Genomic DNA, 20,898 nt, shown 5'->3' on the forward strand with positions numbered 1-20,898 from the left:
TGATTTGGGGATGGGATATTTTAAAGATACTCTGATTGTTAGTGCTCAAGAATTAAAGATACAACTACACTGTTGGGTAACACAATCAGGATTTTATGATCCATCATTTTTCAGCAATGCTACAGCATACTGCAGATAGAAAGAAGTCCCTGAAGAATATTTGATACCAGATTTTACCAGAAAAAAATCTTCAGAGACTTAAAAGGTTTCATAATTTTCACGGTGGCCAGTTCATAAAGTCACGGAAAATGCATAATTAAATCAGGTGCATCAATGCATGCTGATGCCTAAAACTCTTTGGTTTAGATCCACACCAAGCTCTGTTGTTGAACTGGTAATGGAAGGAGGAGACACTACAAACTTTGTTAGCTGGTCATTTCTAGGTCCACCAAGAATAGGTGCTCCTCTTTCAATTAGATGGAAAACACAAATTTTCACATTCTTTGGTCCTTTTTCATAAACAAGAAATGAAAAATAGGTAGTAGAGAAAAGAAAAAAATCTTTATTTTACTTCTTGTAGTCCCTCTTTCAATTAGTTCCATGTGGTTGTATTTACTTTCTGCAACTTACGAACCTTTGGCCAGCACCTCATGTGTTCCTGGAAGTCAAACACGATTTGAAATGAAACTCTGGGGGCATTGTCTGATTGTAGCTGGTGCAAAAACGGGATCAAAAGGATCACCAAGAAAGTCCAAACCCTTTCCTTCTTTCACACTAGCCAATCTAAAGCAAACCCCTCAAAAAGTAACAGAAGTAATTATAATTAACCATGCCATATTGACTACTCTCAACCTCAGTTCATCAGTTTGTCAGTCACAGAGACTAAGCTCTTTTCGGACCAAGCACTTCTTGCACTGGACCACACAACACCAGTGGAAACGACACAGACAGTTCTCCTCAAACACCACTGTTTCCTCCCGGTAGCCACGCTCGCAGCACAGCAGATCACAGCCGCTGATGTCCATGGCTGTGCTGTTGCACATGCGGCCCCGTGTCCCCAGTGAACCTGTTTTCCGATTTGCAAGGCAGAAATCGGGCGACTCGTCTGAGTAGATCAGATCCTGCTTGTCTGGTGGCTTTATGTTCTGGCCGACAGGGATCAGGGTCTTTCCGTCGTTGCCGCCCATCACCTTGGAAGCGCCGTTGAAGCGCTCCAGCAGACGGTCGCCTACCTCACGGAAATGAGGCATCTTTTTCCAGCACGTGCGCAAGGTGCACGAGCCCGATAGTCCGTGGCATTTGCACTCTGTCCGCATGTAGAGCTTCACTGCCTGGGAGGGGAGAGTGTGGAGGGTAGTGTGCGTTCAGGGTTTTTGTGTGGTGGGGGAGAGGAGGGAGGTGAAGGAGGAGGGCAAACAGGTGAAAAAAAATGGAGAAAGAGAAAGTTGATCAAACAGAAAAAAAGGGGCAAAGAAACTTTAAAATTTGTACCCTGAAGTGAAGCAGAACCGCTTTTGACAAATGACAAGTTCTCTAAAGTAATTTATCATTGTGTTTTCATGATATATCAGACACAAAGCCACCAGATCACGCATGCACACACGTACATGCACACACTCAACAAACACTGATAGATAGGTAAGATAAAAGCAGACGCTATTCAGAAGGAATTTAGCTCCATAGCCCCCCCCCCTCCCTCCATTTTGCCTCTGGCCTTCCTACATCTAACAAGCCTTGACAACAGATCATTCACTTATACTGCACATAATTAACCCATCACATACCCGCACACACACACCTGCCTGTGCAGACACACACAGACATACTTGCAAAATGTGTATACAAGTACACATGCATGCATGGACCATATCCCAAGTCCTCCTCTCCTCTCTTCCTCTTTACCTGGCTTTGACCCCAACTAAAGGGAACTTTGTAACACTGTTGGTGGGTGTAACAAAACACTGACGGCTAAAAAAAAATGTGATCTTGGAGATTTTTTGAGCTACACTATATATTAACTTAATTAACTCATCTGAAAAGTTGCCACTTTATCCCTGTTCTCTTGGTAGAGTGTTGAATTGTCGTGGCCATAATTCATTCGGCGTTCATACGAGCAACAAAGAGGAACTTTAAACTCGTACAAGGGCTGTGGGAATGTTAGAATGTTAGAAGGTACCTGCCTCGGAGGCTTGAAAACAAAATGTGTGGCACGTTCTTGTTTTTGTGTTTCAGAAACCTGATTCTTGTCAGAATATGAGCTTAGGGCACTAAACAAATATGGCTAGGAGTGATGTCTTTCTCTTTTGTATGTTAGTGGAATGAAGAATATTCCACAGGACAGGCAACATAGTTGCTGCTAAAAATTCAGAGTTTAGTGAAACCTGTGATAAGCACAGTAGTAGTGGCAGTAGCAGTATTTTTTTTTTTTATGAAGTGCATTAATGTTGCGGTCAATTTATTCTCAACTCTACCCATTCAAAATGTAAATGTAAGAAACTGCACAGACATACTCGGGCATTGATTCTGAAACTATCTCTTACCAGCCGCCCAGCCTCATTGTTGTGCAGGTCAATGAGTGTCCTGATGTCGCTTTTGCCTCTTCTCCTCTTGGCATCCATAAACTGTTGTGACTTTTCATAACCAAACTCCACATCATCTCCACAGCCTCCCCACTCCCACTTAACTCCATCACCAGAGGAGGACGAAGACGGCCTTGGAGGTGCTCGGTTCCTGGTGGCCTCACAGCCACACTGCAGGAGGTCTCCCATACTGCAGGCCTGGGTTACAGCGTGGGTCACCCCGGCTGCTGTGATGGCATAAACAAATGCTGTCTCCCGAATATCTATAGTGAAAGAGACAAGCGAAAGAGGTTACTGAAGCTTGAGCTTACTGAAGTTTGGCTTGCAAACAAAGTCACCAAAAGGTAGAAGAAGAGTTATTTAAGTGATTCTGCTATCTAATGACACCAAGAGAAATCTTTGTCTTTAAAGGAATCATTCATAATCTAAATTTAAACAGGCCTGTGCCAAAATTCACTTCAATTCACTCCTATAATAAGTTCAACACAGTGACAGTACATGTCATTCACATGACATTTATCATACCTACACGTTACATCACATCACATTCAGACATCTGTTGTTTTTTTCAGGTCTTTGTATTTGATCATCCCCATGTCCTCCACAATCAGTCGCAGGATAACAACTAGGAAAAAGAACGAGGTCTACGAGTGCAAGAAGCTAGTTAAGCTACATCATCCATTCATCCAGGCATCTGTCCCTACATCCAGTCAGTCAATATCTCAGCAACATGGAACAGGATAAAAGCACCTTTGGTTCAGTCCTAGTCCATTACTACAATCTCAAGCGTCACTGGATTTGTAGTGCTGAGAGGGTGGCTATTTCTCTCTCTCTCTCATGCACACACATACACGCAGTCGCACACTCATACACACCGCAGCTGCTGTTTATTTCGGGCGGAGAGCTTAACACTCCTGGCCAAAGGCATGTCCAACCACAACTGCAAATTGATCATCTTTCCTCGACAGTGGCTTCAGCATTATTCTCACCCTTGGCTCAACACATCTTTATTCTCAGTTATTGCAGCTATGGCCAGTCGCTCGACAAGGAAAGAGAAGCCATGAAAGAATCTGAGAGACCTAGTGGGCTGAAAATGCTCCTAAATATTTTTCCTCTTTTCCTCTTTCTTAACATACAGTAATTGTGTATACTATTGACAGCTACATTTAAATTAGTCCCAGTAGGATAAAACACTGGTTGTGAAAACCTGACTGTTTCCAAAATCTTTATTTGATGGGGAATCTTTTAATACAGTTGATCTCGGACAAATCTAAAACCTTCCGGGGCTGTCAAATCTTTTTAAACCTCTGTGTTTAGTTACTGGCATTAAATTTAACTTTACGTAGGAACTTATTCGGTATCCAAAGCCTTCAATATCTTATTCCTCTGTGCCACAGAGCTCGATTTTTGTTCAGAAACTATTCAAGACACATAGTTGAACCCCTCCATTGCATTGGGTGATGTGTTCCCTCATTGAGATGAACATGGGCACTGTACATTATTTTGAGTCAATCTTTCATACACTGTCCTGACACTATAAATACTCCCTACAGCTTTAAATGTCTATTAATCCACTGCTGAAAATAGTCCCAAACAAATGCTCAATTTAGTCCTGTTTGAGTAACGCTTGCTAAAAACAACAGTGCCCAGCTTTTCTAGGAAATTACTAAGCCTTTTAAAAATAGAGACGTGTATTTTACTCTATGTGACATGTTTAAAGATTCATGTCTTCAGCAGGAAGATATAAAGACATAAAAGAGATATTTTAGAGAGAACGAGAAGAAAAATAGCCACTTATTCAGCCATCGTATGTGTACGTGGAGACTAAGCAGAGGACTTTATTTCTAAGAGCTGGAAGGCTGTGAGCGTGCAGTCACCACCATCAACACTGCCAACTCCATATCGCATGATTCAGTGAATGGGATTCATTAGGAATGGTAACACACACACAGAATGGATGGCGTGCGACGAAACCTGCACACCCCAGCATGCCGTGATATCAATACCAGCTGTACACCCCAACACCCAGAGATGTCTCCAATGCAGGGAAATTTGTGTAAGTTTGTGTGCATGTGTGTCAATGCGTTTGTGTGTGAATGGGACTGTTTTTACAGATTTTAAGCACGTATGACATTTAACAAATAGTCAGTTTGTCTAATGTTTTGTAACTCATGGATTATGTTATGTTCGGGTCTGGCTGATGCCACGTTAAACAGTATGTGTGAATGGTGGTACATGTAGAGCATTTCTACAATGTGTGTGTGTGTGTGTGTGTGTGTGTGTGTGTGTGTGTGTGTGTGTGTGTGTGTGTGTGTGAGTGTGTGTGTGTTCTGCATGCCCTTGTTACAGCTCAGATGGACCACACCTCACTGTCCCTGCTGCTCAGCAGAAAAGGGCTAAGAATTTCAGGAGCAGCAAAATACTCAAATCAAGATGTGTCATTTTCAAAACATCAGTGTTTTTACCTAGAGACACGTGTGAAAAAAAAAAACATCAGCACATAACTCATTATTAGAAAAATATGGTGATAGTAACACAAGCTGTATCCAAACAAGTTGGGAGCCTTTCCAGATGTCCTCAGATGCACTGGTGGAACACTGCATTTAGTGCAGGAAATCTGCATGAGGCAAATGTCACTTTGATATATGTTTTATTTTTTTTCATTTGTCCTATTTACCACTGAATTTTTTGTTTTATTTTTTCCAGATTGCAAAAAAAAAAAGGGTTCAAAAAGGTGTCAGTGACTTGACAAAGAGAGAAGAGAAACAGCAGACACAAAGAGGAAATAAAAACAACAGAGCAGAGGGGTAAAAGAGAGAGAGAGATAATACAGAGAGAAGAATATTGTTATGTGTAAAAAAAGCTATCACAAATCTGATGATTTGAGGCACCCTGTTTCATATTTTCCTCGGAGACATGAATTCCAAACAAATTCTCTGCCACAGCGGATGTCTGGGCCTGTCTTAGTCTGCTTCTAATTCCAGAAGGCCCTTCTACAAGAATTAGCACATATTCTTTTAATACTCTGACTTTTAGGCCATGATACAAGGGAGGTCTGGTACGTTAAATCATGTGTGTGAGTGTGTCTCTTGGTATGTCTGTTGCTGACTCCGGATGGGTATGTGTACGCGTATGAGGATTTATGAGTATGCCATTGGTGACTCTGTGATAGTGGCTCTGTGATGTTGTGATGAAATGCCTTGTGATTATACTGCAAACCAATTTTCCCACAGAGAAAAAAAAAGTATCTATCTATCCATTTTTTATCTATCTATCTATCTATCTATCTATCTATCTATCTGTCTAAGCAGAGTATAAAGAATATACCATGTTTTCTCATAGACTCAAGTGGTAATTCTGTGGATCATCTGTTTTGGTGGATTTAGTGACACCTGCAGCGACATATCATCACGTCCAGTGCTTTGTTCAAATACACACGGATCAGAGGCCGCACTGTGAGCTGCGGAAGGCTGCAATGCATCCTGCAGCATCTAGTCTGCTAGAAAGTCATTTAAGTGGCTGAGTTAGGGGACAGGGGGGGACCTAATAAAATCTCAGGTGTATGGAAATACCAGTTATCTAGAAACTGGAAGACTACAATATTTGGAAGGATTCAAATCCATCGATTATATATTATGCTATCTGTCTTATCATATCCAGGGCCATGGAGAATGGAGTCTAGTCTAGCTCATGCTGGAAAGAGGTGGGGTACACCACAGAGAGGGCGCCAGTCTATCAGAAGACTGTAGCATACAATCATTTGCATTCACACCTACTAAGTCGCTAGTTAACGTTACCTGCATGTGTTTGGACTGTGGGCGGAAACTGTAGAACCTTAATGAAACCTTAACAGACACAGAGAGAACATTCACACAGAAAGGTGCTCAGGCCCCTTTCTAATGACACCTCCTTTTTTTGAAAAAAGATTTATAGAATTATAGGTTTGGGTAGGTTTCACGGGGACTGTAACAACCTGGGCCATAAACAAAGCGATGTGCAGGTGTGGAAACCAACCCACAGCAGCACCTTCTCTCACTGATGCCAAAACACAACCGCCTGACATTTATTATCTTATTTATTTAGACCCAATCAGCATTTCATGTATGCCGCTCTCAATCTACTTGCCAGGTTTGTGGCACAAAATCAAATACGTCAAAACCTTAAGGGATGTTTTCATTATCAGGTCAGGGGGACTCACTGCTTCGCACTGTCTGCCAAACAAATACCGCTAGGCCACAAGAAGATACAAAGTGTGCAAAGGTGTAAACTTGTGTTTACATGTCTGTGTGTGTGTACCTGTGAAGATCATTGATGAGACAATTCTGAATTTTTTGACATGATTGATGAGTGATTTAATTAATGTTCAACCATTGCACAGCCCAGAGCAAGAATCCTTGTTTATTCTACAGTGTCCCACACACACGTTCATACACACCATCTAGCATGACTTTCAAAGAAAAGCCGCGGCGTCCCTAATGGGATTACCAGCATCACTGTATGCTGGCTGGCTTGCACTACCAGGCATGACTGCTCCAGGGTCTGTATGTTATTTTGACACAGGGGAGATCAAGGAAAAGAGGATAATAACTACCACTTAATGGCAACATACCAGAAAATTGGACCTTGTTTTGGAGCTGACTGTATGCGAAAGGTTAATGTCCAGAGGAGAAAACTTTTTGATTGTGATGCAAAATAAGTTGTTTTCCTTGTGTCAACATGTTCATTCATTCACACTTTTCGCAATAAACATGTTAAATGGCAGTGTTTCAATTATGTTGTGAAATCACCTAAAACCCCTATTATACAAACACGCGCACACACACACACACACACACACACACACACACACACACACACACACACACACACACACACACACACACACACACACACACACACATAGGCATGTTAGCTGTACTGTTACCAGCACAGAAAAACCTCAATTTATCTTCTTACTCACTGAAAAGCTACAGTACACAGTCTGTTTCTTAGTCAGACACACATGTTGACATACAGCACCCACACAACAGAGAGAATCCCATCTCTGAGGAAGGTTAGCTAACAAACACACGACACAACACAAGTGCAGCAAGGTCTGTGTTTGACTAATGGGTGAAGATAGCCTGGAGATATTTTTGTAAAGTGGAGACAGAAAAAACCTGGTTCAGCCACGTTGGTTGTGCTCCTGACCCAAACACCCTTGGGTATAACTATCATAACCACATAATGAAATATCCTTTGTCTGAAAATGCTTTCTGCAAAAATAAAACTTTTTTTTTTCTATTTTTTATTTGGATGACTTTTTTTGAGGAGTTAAGTTAAATTTGGAAAAAAAAGAATCGTGGTATCGAAAATGAAGCAGAAGAAAAAGCAGAAAGTGCTCATCAATCATGAATGGACTGAAAGTTATTCAGACTGCACCCGTTCAAATCAGGACTGTCTCATTTTTCCACAAAGAAAAACTTGTCGTCAGAAAAATTTGAAAGAGTCTATTATCACATAAAACTCTAAACAGAGGTCATTGAGGTTAAATAAACCACTTAGCAAGAGAGTGCATTAAATACAAAGGCACTTTTATTTTGACATTTACTGTTACTAGTTCATGATAAACAGCCATTAAAACCAGATCCAGATAATTGAGGACAAAGACTTCAAAACAGAGGAGCACTTTGGCCTCCCTCATAGACAGGCAGGAATTTATGATTAATTGTTAGTCTGTCTTCTACTGGTAGATTCTTGCCCCCTTTCCCTCTCTCTTCCTCTTTCTCTTTTTCTCAATCTGTCTTTCTGTCTTCATTCATCTTTCTCCTTTCTTTCTTTCACTGTCAGAGATACTGGCAACACTGCTAGTGTCACAAATTCAAATGAGATAAGTGACAAAACAACATGCTTTTTAACCATGTCAGTTCCGGATACATGAGTTACTGACAAATAATGTCAAGTATTCTGATGGTGTGAGGCCAAATTAAGCTCACGTAGATGGCAGTTTCCTCTAATGTGGTATGCCATTATTGAACTGTATGGTTCAGGATATTGGCTGAATGCAAATGTACCTTATGTAGTTTGGAGAGAGGAAGCTTTCAAAGAATTTCCACATTAGAACACTCCAGTCTGGAGAGGCATCATATCCATTAGCTTAGTAAGCGATTACAACAACAACAAAAAATCAATTACATAGAACTCAAATGAAAATATCGGAATCCTATCTTTGTTTTCTTGGCATAAAAATGTATGGTAATTCAGACAGATATGAGCTTCCTTACTACAATAGGAAAGAAGAAATGAGGAAATGAAGAAATTGAAGTTACAGTTTTCCTCATACCTATGCATACACCCTTGTCAGTTTTATAAAATTTCAAAGAATACGTATGATTACATACTTCCCCTAAGGTTACACAATGACTGTAGAAATGCAAGGTTCTGACTCAGGTCTTCTATTTTGATTTCAGGGACGGGCAATCAAAGGAAATTTCAAAATTTTTGGATTTGTCTCGGCAGAAAACAATAAGATTACCACCTTACACTTAAATGTTAAAGTTAGCTGCGCTACAGCTCCATACCGATATGTTTGAAAAAGTCATATATATAAACACATTTGTATTCTGACTGTCATCTTTTTCTTTCCAGTGCAAGAAACTGTGAAAAGTTTATGTAATGCTCAAACATTTTTTAAAGAGTATTTTACTTACTTAAGGGAACTTGGAATTTTAATGTATACTTACTGTTTGGCCAAACATTAGTCACAAATTTTCTAGAATGGGAAAGTTGCAAAAATCCTGTCGATTGAAAATTACAATTCAGTCTTTACTGTTATGTTTCAGCGTGGCAAATGTATTAAATCAAAAAGTCATGTGCCATTTCCTTATGACATTCATGACAGGAGACCACAAAACTTCAAAGTACCCATCTTCCAGCAATGACTCCCAAAGTGGGTTTAATAACATGTCTGACACATTTTTTGTTGTATATTAATATTAGTTATTGCCTGTTTTTTTTAACTGAACATACAGATAAAGGTCCTCTGTTTTACCAGTCAAAGAAGAGACAAGCAGCTCTCTATGCATCTAATCATACGAGAGACAAACCAACACAGTAATTGCAAAAGACCCAGCACTGACCCAACATCAGTTATATTACAGACTTCAAAGAGTTGGAGGAAGATGTCAAGAGATCCTAAGAGAGATGCTTAGGGGAAAGGCTGATCATTTCAAGCGTGCCCAATCTGATGAAGAGGAGAGTCAGTCAAGTGTGAATACGTCTGGTCTGAAATACAACAGCTGCCCTTGTCTGTTGTGCTGCCATCAGACAGGGATCTGACCTCAAGTTGACGTAAGGCCGCCGGCTGCGGTCATGAGGTCATGGGTTCATACTAAGGCACTCACATTTGAAAAATGGGACACAACAATGTTTTTAATGAGTTTTTTTATGCAAGTACTCAAAATGCTATGAAAAGCTTTTGGAACGCCTCGTGGACAGAGCAAAGACAACTATGGGAAATTATTTCTCTTCCACCAGCAGCGTACGCCAAGATCACTAGTTACAAATCCAAAAACTGAGAGTCACATGCATGTGTTTTCACGTAATGCCTGACCAAATCCAAACAACTGCTATGACTAGTGTAATGGAATTTGTTCGAAGCAAACACTTCAGCTCATACCTGTGTAAAAAAGAATACGTTTCTGCCTGTGTTAAAGGAATAGTTACACATTTCGGTATATTTGCTTATATGTTTTAAGCTGTGAGCTAAATGACAAGGTCGATACCACTCTGTCTGTCTAATATATGGCTACAGTGCCAGGAGATAACACATAATATCCCGTATACATATCTATATTGCAGTGATACCAGGAAGTCACTGCACCTGTGCAAGAAATATTCCCACACATAAACCCTTGTAACACCACAAATTATCATGTTTTTTTCTTCTATTTTTCTACAGATTAAACAAATTAGATATAAACGAGCGTTAGAGGTGCTGGTAAGTGGATCTTGTTAACTTTCAGACAGAACCAGACTGGTTGTTTCGCCAGTGTGCTGGCTCCAGCTTCATATTGAATGGACAGATGAGTGAGTGGTATCGATATTATTGTCTAATTTTCTGCAAGCAAAGAATGCTTGCATTTTCCAGAATGTTGAACTGTTGCTTCGTTGGGTATAAAATGGCACACCAAAGCAGATAGATTCGGGGTAAAGGACTGACAGGAAAAAGAAAGACACAAAGGTTGCAAAACTTTCACACATCCATTCCTCCCTTACTCACCTTGCTGCAGTATTTTGCCAAAGTACTTGTTGTGGCTGGTGCAGTTCCACCGGCGGTACCTGAACTGGTACTGGCACTCCCTGACGCCCAGCCTGGCTCCTTTGGCCACCTCACTGACAATCTCTGGCTGAGTCTGGCACAGCTCTGCCTGCTTCCCTGCCAGACGCTTCGCCTTCCTGCAGATACTGTTGGGGTCCATCACCAGCGGACTGCCCACCGCCCTACAAAATTTCAAACAACGTTAGAGAAGAGAAGGGAGCAATCTCAGAGTGACATGACAACAATGGAGAGTTAACCATGCCCTTTTTGTCGAGGAACACCTGTTAACTCAATCACACAGTAAACGATGTGGCTCAGGTTGTTAAACGATGTGGCATGCAAACTAAGTTGTTTTTTTCTTTCTGTGGCCGCTAAGCCTGCCAACTCTGCCCACCGCATCTCAGCCGTGGCGACAATGTGCTTCTCGAATAGGCACGTGGGAGATAAGAGAGCACAGTTTCCCAGAGGCATCCTCTGACATCACATTCACAGTCCGTATTTTGCTTTTGGACTGCACTTGGAAGAAGTGTGTGGTCCTCACGAAGTTGGAAGTCACATAGTTGGAAGTCTCTTAACAGACATGCCTTTTACAGTTGAGCTTAATGCTAAGTTGATTTTGGTAACCCAGAAGGCAGACTTTCTAGATTTCCAGATGATACGGCTTCTGTGGAGATTTTTGTAGCTTAAACCCTACATTCTCCTCAAATCAGCCCTCCTTATGAACTTCTCTGGTTAAAACCATCTAAATGAAAAGGGTACATATTAGGGAAAAGATGAAAAAAATCAATATTTAAATGTGTAGCAAGATAAATAAAGCATGGCTCATGTAGTCAAATATTTAAAACATTAAAATGTAAATACACATATCTTGTATTTGATGAATATAGATTGTGGACCTCCTAATAGCTTTGACGGATGAGTGTGTATAATAAAGATAAATTGTTTATTCTAACTCTTAATGGGACAGAGGGGGTCAACTGTACCACTTTGAAGCAATGACAGCTTTTGTGGCCACTTCAGTGGCACAACAGTGGCTTTGTAAGATGACTTTATTTCCATTCTTTTCCCCCGCTTCTTGCCTGAGCTATCCGCCACTCATCCCCTCTTTGCTATTAACGTTGTGCGCGTTCAACTCCTCTTCTCACAGCCCCCTTTCATTTACTCCCTTCACTCCATCACATCTGCTCAGAGTCAGGGTCCTTTGGTCTATAACTGATCCATTACTTTAAGTTTTCCCATGAAATAGGAGTCATGACACAGAGAGCGAGAGAAAAAGTGAGAGAGAGAGAGAGCAAAAGACTACTTCCTAGGTTTTCATTCAGCCTTGTGCCTGTTAATCGCACCACCTGATATCATTCATCTGCTTCGAGAGTTTGTTTTAAGAGGCAGCACAAACACCCTTGCCCATCCCCTCTCCTGCCGCTCTGATACCGAGCAAGACATTTGCACACACACAGGTATGCGCATTCATCCTCACACACTCACTCTCTGCGTTTGTGAAAACCAATCTGTTTATATTCTAATAATGCTATCTATATGACAGACTAAAATCTTGCCTCAGTCTCTTAGCAAATAAAAGCATGGAAATTAAGATCCAGAGGCAAACAAATACTGTTACCCACCAGGACTTACATACAGTATATGACAATGGCTGCCAGCAAAGATTTACAGTTGTGAAATCCATTCTAACTCAACTTTTCTGAAGTTAAAGTACCTAATCCCTCTTTATCAGCCATGATATCTGGTGTATAATGTGTAAACTTGCAAATTATAGTAAAGAATAATAAATCTACTCACACATAAGCATACAAGTACAAATGCATGTATCAGAGCAGGCATGCACTGTCTACAGAGACACACACACACATCTGTATCCACACTCCAGGGACACCCACTGTTGCATTCCTTCTATGATTATTGAGAGTGTCTTGACAATATCGCTATGGAAACAATGCTGTATTTTCAGTAACGGTGTTCTGTGTTTACAATGTGTGTGTAAGTGTGGGTGTGTGTGTCTTTTCTTTAAGTATGCATGTGTGTGGTAGTCCCACAGAAAATTAAATCATACAGACAGTCTGTACATGTTAATTAGCAGGTACATGTACAATACTTAGCAACACACACTCCCTCTCAACAACCGCTTATTATCTACCCACAGCCATCAGGAAGTGTGTTTGTGAGAGAGTAAAAGTGATGTATGTGAGTGTATTTCTATGTAGTATGTTCAATTTTTTTATGGATGTGAGAAAGAAAATGAGCTTATTTGTGCCTACGTGTGTGTGTGTGTGTGTGTGTGTGTGTGTGTGTGTGTCCATGAGCATGCTTGTGCATGTGTATGTGCGTGTGCCAGGGACAGCTCTGAGAAGCCAGCTCAGTCAGCAGTTCACAAAAGCCAGCCTGGTTTTTATAATGGGAGGTGTAGAGTTGTAAAACTAGTCAATGTGCTGGACTGAGTTTTGTTCTGAGTCCCGTGTCGCTGTCAGAGAGAGAAAGAGATTCTAGAAGTGAGAGAAAGAGACAGATAGACGGCGTCGACAGAGTGAGGAAACTTTCCTTATAATCTCTTTTAGCACAAAAGAAAATACTGCAAAGTGGACTGGTGAAAGAGATACAGAAAGATTGCATCTGATGGAACAGCAGATGTAACGATAATTGTAAAACAGCAGTTTTTGTATATTTAGGCACTTTGTAATGAACTGTGGTGCTTAGCTTCTGATTTTTCTCCCTGGGCATTAACTCACCACATTCTGTTGCACTTTACAAAAACACGCTAATACATCCTTAAGTTGTTGTGCTGGATCTCTTTTTAAATTGCATTTAGTAATTGTTTTTTTGTGTTACTTTGGGGTTTCCGCTGTTCTTTTGCTCTGTCTCATTTATTTTTAATTTGCTGAAAACAGCCACAGTCAAAAAGGCGAGCAGAGCGTCATCTTGCTCTGCACCTCAGCTCACACTCTCTGTCTGAACCATCACTTAATGTTAGTTGAAAGCCGTTATGATAATCTGCGTTGGACTGTCTTAAATAGAAGTTTAGAACTAGGACGCAATGAGGAGAATGGGAATGTGGGAATGAATCTGAAAGTGAGGTGAACTCAGGTGGAAAAGCACATCACTGGAGATATACCCAAAAATGGGGCGCATTAATTGGATAATGGGATGACTGTAGGTGCCCAGCATTCTTTCCCTTGTTTGGAGAGTGAAGCTTTAAAGTGTGCATCCCTGCGAGGACGTAAGATAGGGGAATACCTTTCATAGACTCCAAAAAGCGCATGTTGCCGGAACGAAGACACGCAGGGAAATAAAGAAGTGTTTGAAAAAACTATTTGTAATGTCACGAAATGACATTTGTAAACTGGCCGGAGCTAGGGTGGCTTAAGGGACTTTATGTGTCTGCAGTGGTTCCCACTGAACATTACTGAAGACATCAGAATATGTCATTCATGCATCTTACATGCAATGTTGTCTAATTTTTTTCTTCTTTTTTACCGAGCAGACTTGGACACAGATCTCCTGTAACATGTGACTTGTCTTGTGACGTCAAGAAAAACTGTAAACTGTATACAACTGTTGGTCTGAGCTCAAATCCTGTTGGACATGTCTTGTTTGTCTCCTGCTCTGTCGTGTTCTGCCACTTCAATGAAGGTAAAACTACTGAAATGAGTGTACTGACTCTACTGCATCATATACAGGTTAATGTTGCCGTCTTATAAGTCAAATAATTATAATGGGATGCATAGCGTTCATACTTGCACATTCATGCACACACAATTTTGCGTATACAGTTAACACACACATGCACATTTATCCAAGCAGGTGCATTTGCTGCAGTGCAGACCTGCACACAGATAAAAGCTTGCATACACTTGTGAGAGGGAACTTCAAAGTCAGACAGTAATCAGATCCTTCTCATGCAAAGTTCCACTGTTCCTCAGTCTGTCATTTATGCTACAGCTCCTGAACAGATAACAGATAATGCGACACGCCAACAAGGATGTGCAGTCTTTGATATTATCAGGGGCTTTAAGGAAACACTGTCTCGGATGAAAGGTTCTTCATACTGATAAAGTCCCAAAACAGAGACAGCGATTCATACAGTGAGAGATAAAACATGACAAAGTAACAAAAATATCCAAATAAAAACGCTGATAGCCAGACTACCAATGCTGTCACCACCTGCAACAGGTTAACAGCTGGTACTATCCAGAATTAAACCTTTTGTGGTAGCTTGTATTGCTTGAAAAATGTGAATAAGGTCTTATTAGTGATATGTTGTTACATTTGTTTCAAAAAAGGCTTGGATAGAATGTTTTTCACAAGGTACTGCAGCTGAAAATTGGGTAAAAAAAATAGTTGATACAGGTTTCAGGTTTCAATGAAGATATTAGAAATAGACGCCTTATTCTGTGTTTTTCATGGGCCCAGAGGTGGGTCGGAAAGAGATTAAACATTGGTGCTAAGAGCGACCTCAGGTTTCATAAAGGATCTCACGGCACCATAGATAAAGTGCTGTACTGTACGGGGCCCTTCTTTTTTTTCACTCCACCCACGAATGAGTGAATTTCATCCCTCCTTAATCCCTCAAGTATGCTGGAGATGAAGACAGTCACGACAAGCGCTAGTCTGAGACGCCAGAGTGAGGGGGAAAAAGAAAAAGGACAGCTATGGAGAGACAGAAAAAAATGGTGGGGGGTTAAATATGAGATAAGGAGGAAACATAATGAGATACAAAGAGACAAGCAGGATGATAAAGAAATGGTGATGAAAATCAAAAATAATGTACAATATGTCTGCAGTCCCAAACTAATTTTGAAGAATGATGGGAACAAATTTAAGGTCAGAGTGCCATCAACGATTTTCTGTTTTCCTGACCCTGCAACTCTGGGACTTGTCATGTCATGTTGATTTTGTTGTATAAAACAAGGGGTTGAGAAAGATGAAATCTGTTGCAGTTTCAGCAAACATCATTTTTATTGCACCCATTTTAAACAGTAGCAATAAAGTGTAACCAACAGGAAACCAACACTACTAAACCGATTTCACGTAAGAAAAACATCCCTTGTGAAAACATTGACACACCCAACAGCACTGACGGCCAAGAAAGAAAAATTGTCAAAGAACACATATATTCAGATGACGAGGAGGGGTTTCAAAGGTGCATGGATGTACTCTGTAGTTTGTGGAGCTCAGCACTAGACATGTAATATGGAGAAGAGTAGCCTGCACCATGCGTGGAACTAAGTAGAGAATCGGTAAATTTAACCCGGAGGAGCTGTGTTACTGTAATTTATAGCAAGCAAAGAGGGGCCACTATACTATCAATTTTCTAATAAGAATTTGTTTTATAACTGAAATTAACAAATAACATTAGCAAGCACCTCTGCCAGGTTGTGGTATGTTAACTACTAAAACAGAGAGCTAGCTGCTACTGCCTTTTTGCTGTCATTTTTACAACAAAATGTCAGTGGCCACCAATATTAGCAAAATATTTTATGTTCTGGGAGTTACGCCATGGACAAAAAAAGGTTACCGATGGAACTTTGAAGTTATACCAAAGTAACTTCCGCTAAATCTAATCACAGCTACGACTAGAATGACAAAATTTGTCCTGTTACTGGTTGGGAAATGTTGTTTGGCCACCGTTGAAGGCAATACGATAAATGGGAACAGGTCAGAAAACAGTGATAAAAGTTTTGGATTTTTACATGAACAATAAGAAAGAACAGGAAAACAACAACTTCTACTTTACGCAGAAATCTGCAAGGCATCGAGACCCATAACACTGCAAGTTAATGTTAAAGCTACGTTAGCTTGCAGTGTTACACTTTGTGCCAACTCTGCCTCCACTTATAGAGACATTTCAACATTTCTTGGACTATTTTTGTTCTCTGCCCTGTATATATTTCTGGCACTGGAATATATTGTAGCGTGAATGTCTACAAAAATACATGCTTGCATACAATTAGAGACACACACATGCCCACATACACACATAAACATGTTTAATTCAGTTCTGTACCTGATGCCAAACCCACATCGTCATTTAATCTTTATCTGTACCCATCTCCCTGGTCCTGATTAGACATCTAGCTTTTCAGACTAGGAGTGGAGTGGACAAGATAAGATCTGTTACAATGAAACTCTCTTCTGGTGATGATGGTGGTTCTAACTATAAAGTTTGTGTGTGTGTGTGTGTGTGTGTGTGTGTGTGTGTGTGTGTGTGTGTGTGTGTGTGTGTGTGTGTGTGTGTGTGTGTGTGTGTGTGTGTGTGTGTGTGTGTGTGTGTGTGTGTGTGTGTGTGTGTGTGTGTGTGTGTGTGTGTGTGACAAGGTGTGTGTATGTACATGTATGTGCCCATAACTCTAAGACTGAATGACTGCATTTTTATATTTCTGAGTGCATGTTAAACACATTAACCAGGATCCACTGGTTCAAGATGTATTTGTACTGACATAAACATAAACACAAAGGACAGAACTTCAACACACACACACACACACACACACACACACACAGACCCAGTGTGTGCGCACCTGTGGGCCTGTGGCACGCTCCAGGCGGGCTGTCTGCCAAACTGGGGCTATGATAGACAGACAGACAGACACAGACACAGACACACACACACACACACACACACACACACACACACACACACACACACACACACACACACACACACACACACTCAAACACACAGAGCAAAGTTGGCCCTGCTAAGCTCTGGAGTCAAAACCAGTATAAGAGAGCAAAGGCATTCCTCACTCCTCAGAGCCTCCGAGCTGTGCTCTCTGCTCTCAGGCCAAATGATTAGAGCGCTCTAATCAGCAGAGGCTCTGAAAGGAGCAGCTATCTCCCAGCATTTCATCTCTCCCACTTTCTGCCTCTCACTGCAGCTCTCTCTCTCTCTTCCTTCAGCGACAACCTATCTACATGATAGGTATTTTCCTTCAAAAGACAAGTATGACCAAAGACAGACAGAGATAGAGACATCCGAGAAGAGCGAGCATGAGGCTGAGAAAGATGTAGATGGTATGTCCAGCGGCTTTCAACAGAGAGCATCATTGTCCTGTAAGGCTGGGGAGCAGCCCACAGGTGTGGCTTCACCCTAGCTGCACCACAGTCGCGCACTGTGCGTGTATGAGAGCGTGTGTGTGAGTCTGTGCGTCAATACGTGCACTCGCGTGTCTGTGTGAGCGAGTGTGTAAGCGAGCCAGCTAAACAAGTGAGTGAGTGAAAGAAGATGACAACGTATGTCAATGGGGATAAAAAGGAAGTGGGTGATTTTGTAGTGCTGATTCTCTTTATCCACTGCGGCTTTATTTAAAATAAATGTCCTGAGTCCTGCAGAGTGTGCTGCCAATAGAACGGTGACATAAACACTACAGAAATGGGCAAACGAGTTATTTAGGCCGGGCTTTGTTTGAGTCTGAGAGCGCGGCAAACATTTATCACTTGTATTTTATTCCAAGTTAGTTGTTCTTTTCCCTCTTGCATTTGAACATACCACAGATTAGGAACTGTGCTTAGGCGAATATAAAAACAAATGCTGAAAATATTCCATAAAGGAACATATCATACATACTCCTAAATTATCATTTGAATTGGTTTAAGGTCTCTGACATGACAGGATTTGACCAGATTTAGCCCAAGTAAACCAAGTGTTTGAAGGTAGTGTAATAAATGACTGATTCCTTTAGGGACATTGTTTTCCCCCCTTTCCCCACACAGCTGGGTCAAAGCACAGCTCAGCGACAGATCAGCACCCTCTGGTTAATCTGATTTAGTGTGTCCAAACTAGGACACCTTGAAATCACTTCTTTTTCTCTCCATTTTGGCCCCGTCAACTGCACTATTCCTATTATTTTTCAAACCACATACTGGAGCTTCTCGGAAACGCTCTCCACAGTGGATAAATCTGAAAACAACAGCCTCGCATTTTTGTGTGGACAGGAAAAACACGTTTTGGAAAGTGGTGACATAACAGACACAGTCTGGGGATTGTGCAGCAGTAAAGTTAAGAGGGCAACGAACCCAATCAGTGATCTCTCGTTTTGAATGTCGAAACATGCAGTCGCACAGTACACTCATTGTCATTAACCAGTATTTATATTGATTTAGTCAGCAACTTTGTGATTACAAAATTGCAATTCGATCAGTGTTGCCTCATTGGAGTTTCTGTTTGCCTGATCAACAGGTAGCATTTTTGAGCCAAGATCAGAACACTGTTTCACACTTGTTCAGTTGACTGACAACATATCCAGAAAAATATGCAAATCGAGGCATGATGAGGACTCTGTAAAGACCTGATCGAACCGAGGTTTAACCAGCTGAGACTCGGCCGAGCAGCCAGGCTTTCTGTCCCTCTCCCTCACAGATGTGGAGACACATCCTCTACAGCTGCCAGTCCATCTACCAGTCATACAAGGACATACAGTAGACTTACACAGCCTCTGTGACACTACATCACACATTGACCTTGACTGGGCTGTGAATGGACAGTGGGAGGATTCGCTGGGAAAAAAAAAAAACAAAAAAAAAAAAAACAAAGCTTCACATTCAAACACTGCTACTTTGCAGAAGTGTGTGTGTGACTGTGAGTCAGAGAGAGAGAGATGAGGACAGAAACATTGGATTTTGTCTAATGACACACCGCACACAAGACAACAAAACTTCACAAAGACAGACAGAGACCCAGATGTTATCAGCAGATCTGCAGGGACTGTCTGTCTGTCTGTCTGTCTGTCTGACTGTCACACACCTTGCGGAGCTGAGCCTATATGGATTGTTTTATGATGACATATCCACTGCGCCTAGAGGGCCACCTGACATTCCTGACTCTGAACCCCCCCTACACACACACACACACACACACACACCATCAACACCACCTCCACCAATCTCCCTCTCCTCTCTCCCCTCTGTATTACTGCAGGCGATGAGCAGCAGACAGCTCTCTCGCCTCGCTGTTTCTCTGTCTCTCTCTCTCTCTCTCTCCTCTGTCCTACTTCAGGCCGTTATTCTCCCAACACCTTGCCCCCTCAAAAAGATGCAGCTTAGGGGCACGTCGTCAAAAACCGGGAGCCCACATTACCCAGTCTAGTTAAGACACACTGGGACTCGTGGGGGAATTTTTTCAGTGGCGTTCTTGGGTCCAGGCAGTTTTTCGGGGATTTCGTTGCCACTCAATCATGAATCAATCCTAAATAAATGGAGCATTTAAAAGTTTTAGCATTATTAAATTTAATATTATAAAAAACATAAAAAGAATAATGTAATTCAAAAAATTGTTTGAATTTCTTGTAAATACATTTAAAAAAATATATATATATATATATATATATATTTTTTTTTTTTTTTTTCCACATATAAGCAACAGGCCCTTGTGTGTGTGTCATCACTGATTTGTCTGATTGTTCGGTCCGTTTTTAAGGATTCTCTGTATCGTCCCAGCTCTTCTTTCACAAACCTATACTGCAGCCTTCCTTCGGTTACCGTACTGGTGTTCTGGCCGCACTCTCGGCACGGCCCGGGAAGAATCCGAAGCAGCGCGAGTATTTAGGTGAAAAGCCGGTAAGCAGATGCAGAGTGATCGGTGCCGGGGGTAAATATAGAAAAGGCGATGACGCCCCGTGTTTGTTCGCAGAAGTCGGAAGAAGCTAAGTTGGGAGAGATCATTTAAATCCCAGGTTGACAGGGAGACGGAGAAACACAAAACACGTGGTAAATACAGAACACTTACCACCAGAGCCCGATGATATTGACCGGACAGAGCAAAATGAAGAACACGGCGAGTTGGATCCGCGATAGACGAACCGTCATGGTGAAAGCTGCAAATCCTCAAGGAGACTCCCCAGCAAAGTTTAAACGGACTCAGCTCAGCCAACGAGCGGGACGGTTTCCGAAATACATAGAGGGTCCGTGTTTTCCGGCGGTAGGACTCAGGACTCGAAATCTCACTGGAAACTGTCTGTCAACGAGAGCGCAAGAGGTTCATCATCCCACTCCTCTTCTGCCGGGCGCATCTTAACGCGCAACAAAGTTGGTCAAGAGGATACTGGAGGGGCGTCCGCTTCCAAAGGTGCG

General features: G+C 41.5%; 1 protein-coding gene across 1 annotated transcript; it reads right to left on the reverse strand.

Moving 5' to 3' along the window:
- Window positions 1–381: 381 nt before the first annotated feature.
- Window positions 382–20,634, reverse strand: wnt6b (wingless-type MMTV integration site family, member 6b). The gene is made up of 4 exons (XM_040148815.1): window positions 20,555–20,634; window positions 10,780–11,000; window positions 2,481–2,782; window positions 382–1,271 (listed from the first exon to the last, which is right to left on the reverse strand). Exons 1-4 carry the CDS (start codon window positions 20,632–20,634, stop codon window positions 810–812), a joined length of 1,065 nt encoding a protein of 354 aa, XP_040004749.1. The 3' UTR covers window positions 382–809.
- Between the last annotated feature and the right edge of the window lie 264 nt (window positions 20,635–20,898).

Source organism: Xiphias gladius, chromosome 16 (assembly GCF_016859285.1).
Source record: "Xiphias gladius isolate SHS-SW01 ecotype Sanya breed wild chromosome 16, ASM1685928v1, whole genome shotgun sequence".
In the NCBI taxonomy this organism is placed as follows: domain Eukaryota; kingdom Metazoa; phylum Chordata; class Actinopteri; order Istiophoriformes; family Xiphiidae; genus Xiphias; species Xiphias gladius.

Coding starts and splice junctions, on each gene's coding strand:
- wnt6b (XM_040148815.1), bottom strand. CDS start 20,634: ATGACGGTTCGTCTATCGCGGATCCAACTCGCCGTGTTCTTCATTTTG. Junction 2,783..10,779: donor TGGCAAAATACTGCAGCAAG/GTGAGTAAGGGA, acceptor CTTTCACTATAG/ATATTCGGGAGACAGCATTT. Junction 1,272..2,480: donor ACAATGAGGCTGGGCGGCTG/GTAAGAGATAGT, acceptor CTCCCCTCCCAG/GCAGTGAAGCTCTACATGCG.